The sequence below is a fragment of the Aplysia californica genome, unplaced genomic scaffold, assembly GCF_000002075.1.
Source record: "Aplysia californica isolate F4 #8 unplaced genomic scaffold, AplCal3.0 scaffold00201, whole genome shotgun sequence".
Classification (NCBI taxonomy): Eukaryota; Metazoa; Mollusca; class Gastropoda; order Aplysiida; family Aplysiidae; genus Aplysia; species Aplysia californica.
The window spans coordinates 766,659-769,316 of NW_004797471.1; the positions used below are offsets into that span (position 1 = coordinate 766,659).

The 2,658-nt window shown below is 37.7% G+C and overlaps 1 protein-coding gene across 1 annotated transcript in view; it reads right to left on the bottom strand.

Annotated features, from left to right (window-relative positions):
* Positions 1-2,658, bottom strand: part of LOC101849767 (laminin subunit beta-4) — a gene marked incomplete at its 5' end in the record, with an annotated part of 30,941 nt that overhangs the window by 3,882 nt on the left and 24,401 nt on the right. The window contains 2 exon segments of the mRNA XM_013082956.1: positions 829-1,005; positions 2,030-2,171. Coding sequence (XP_012938410.1) covers positions 829-1,005; positions 2,030-2,171 — 319 coding nt within the window.

Consider the following 2,658-nt stretch of genomic DNA (forward strand, 5'->3'; position numbering starts at 1 on the left):
TTTTTTTTTTTTTAAAGAAAAAAAAATAAAGAAACAATTCCACATTCCACCTGGATTTTAAAAAATACAGAACAACGATCACAAAAGATAACAACCCTAAAAAAACCCCATTCATTCTTCCATCAGTTGTCGGTCCTTGTGTCCCGGTTAGAGGAACCCCCTGGTGTGATGAGCGATGAACAGCGCAAAAAATACGTCCTTAATCTTTTGTGTAGACTTTTCTACTGGCAGATCGCATGTGACATTTACGACCGACCGTGACCAGAAGATTTATCTCTGAAGGTTGTGAGAAGGTGTTATGGTCGGCAGGCTGCTTCCGTGTTCAACAATTTTAAAATTGTTGTGTTTTTTGACCCGACGACGACAACGACGACTACAACGACAACCCTGCCTGCACATATGACCGTATACAGTCGCTTGTGTTGTTCAACTCTTACCAAAGCAAGCAAAACGACAACAGCAACGACGATGACGACGACAACAACAACAACAACAACAACAACAATAACAATAACAACAACAACATTCCGCCTGCTTTGAAAACTATGGAAACCATATCCAGTTTATAAAACAACAACAACAACAACAACAGTTCGCCTGCTTGGAAAACAATGGAAACAATATCTAGTTTATAAAACAACAATTACAACAACAATGACAACGATAACAACAACAGCAATAATAATAATAATACTATGAACAACAATAACAACAGCAGCAACATCATCATCAACCACAACAACAACAACAACAACAACCTCAGCAGCAACATCATCATCAACAACAACAACAACAACAACAACATCAACAACAACAACAACAACTCACGTTCGTGGCCGTTGCAGCTCGCGCCTGCACTTGTCCAGCTGTCGTGGCGGCGTTTGTGACGTCAGTCTCCGTGGTCGTGTAGAAGTTGGACAGGGTGCTGATGTTGGCACTGAGCTCCTGGGCTGTCGCAGTGATAGCCCTCACGTGCTCCTGTGTGCTGTTGATGTGGGTTCCGGCCTGACAATTGTTGTACAGAGAAAGCGTTTTGGTTATAGTAAATGTATTATGAATGTAGTAAATCAGTGGTAGTTGTGATGATGGTGATAATAATAATGATGATGATGATGATAATAATAATAATAATAATAATAATAATAATAATAATAATAATAATAATAATAATAAAAAGCATTAGCATTTCCATTTTCTCAGATAAACTTAATATGCATTACATTAACACTATGATTGGTGTTAAAATGCACAAGAAACTGTTATTATTACGAGAGATTATGGAGAAGCCTGTCAGACAGCTCAGTTTATACAATAGGAGTTTAGTTTTAGTAGAGGTTTTACGGCGCTCGCAACTGCATAAGGTCATATGAGTGCCAGAAGATTATATGTGTTAAATGAGAGTAACAAACATAAAAAAGGAGGGGAGATAAGGACGATAGATGTTTGATAGGAAAGAAGGAGCAATCCACACCAGAGCACCCGCCAACCACCCACGTACAATAGGAGTCCAAATGAAATAATGTAAGGAAAAATCAATACATCAAGTACTGTTGTTCCAGTCTCTGTATTGAGATTTACAAAACAGGACTTCCAATGTAACGTCCGTTTCCGATACAGCTGTACCGTGTGGATGAGAAACCACAAAAAAGGGCTACACTATAACATACATACTCTCTCTCCGTTTAAAACAGCTCTTCGTCGTTATCAAAAAATGTGTCTCATAAAGATAAAATAAAACGTGAAAAGAAGATACAATAAAGAAAGAAGAAGAGAAGACAAGGGAAGTAAGCAAACATATTACAGTATTAAGATCGTGCAATACAATAAATGTAGTTGTAAAGCGCGTAGAGCATTCTGATCAACCATCTCCGTGCACACCCCACAACTCCAGTGATAGGAAGTCGAGGTCATCTTCACTAGAAAAGGATGAGTATCAGATCATTTTGAGAACTGCAAAGCGTGGAAATGAACGATGTACATTAATTAAATGCAATCATTATCACTGTTGATATGATAAAATCCAAAATACCTCTTCCAAGACATTTCTAGCTGTGGTGTTGATGCTATCGCTTGCATTCTTCAGACCGGTCACCTGGACCCTGAGGTCACGTGATGTCTGGACGTCTTCTTGCATCAGATCGACCTCCTCCTTCAGCTGTTTGGACACTTGCCTGAACAAATGATAGCAGATAACAGTAATACTAGTAATTAACATAACAATAATAGTAACAAAGATGATGATGATAATAATAATATAATAATAATAATAATGATGATGATAATAATAATAATAATAGTAATAATAATACTAAATAATAATTTTTGTGCCGCAGTTCCCATCCAGGCAGCAGGCGCTATGTCTATTGTTGTCATGTACAACTGATGTACAATCTATTGTTGCTATGTACAACTGATGTACAATCTATTGTTGTCATGTACAACTGATGTACAATCTATTGTTGCCATGGACAACTGATGTACAATCTATTGTTGCCATGTACAACTGATGTACAATCTATTGTTGCTATGGACAGTTGTACAATCTATTGTTGCCCTGGACAGTTGTACAATCTATTGTTGCCCTGGACAGTTGTACAATCTATTGTTGCTATGGACAGTTGTACAATCTATTGTTGCCCTGGACAGTTGTACAATCTA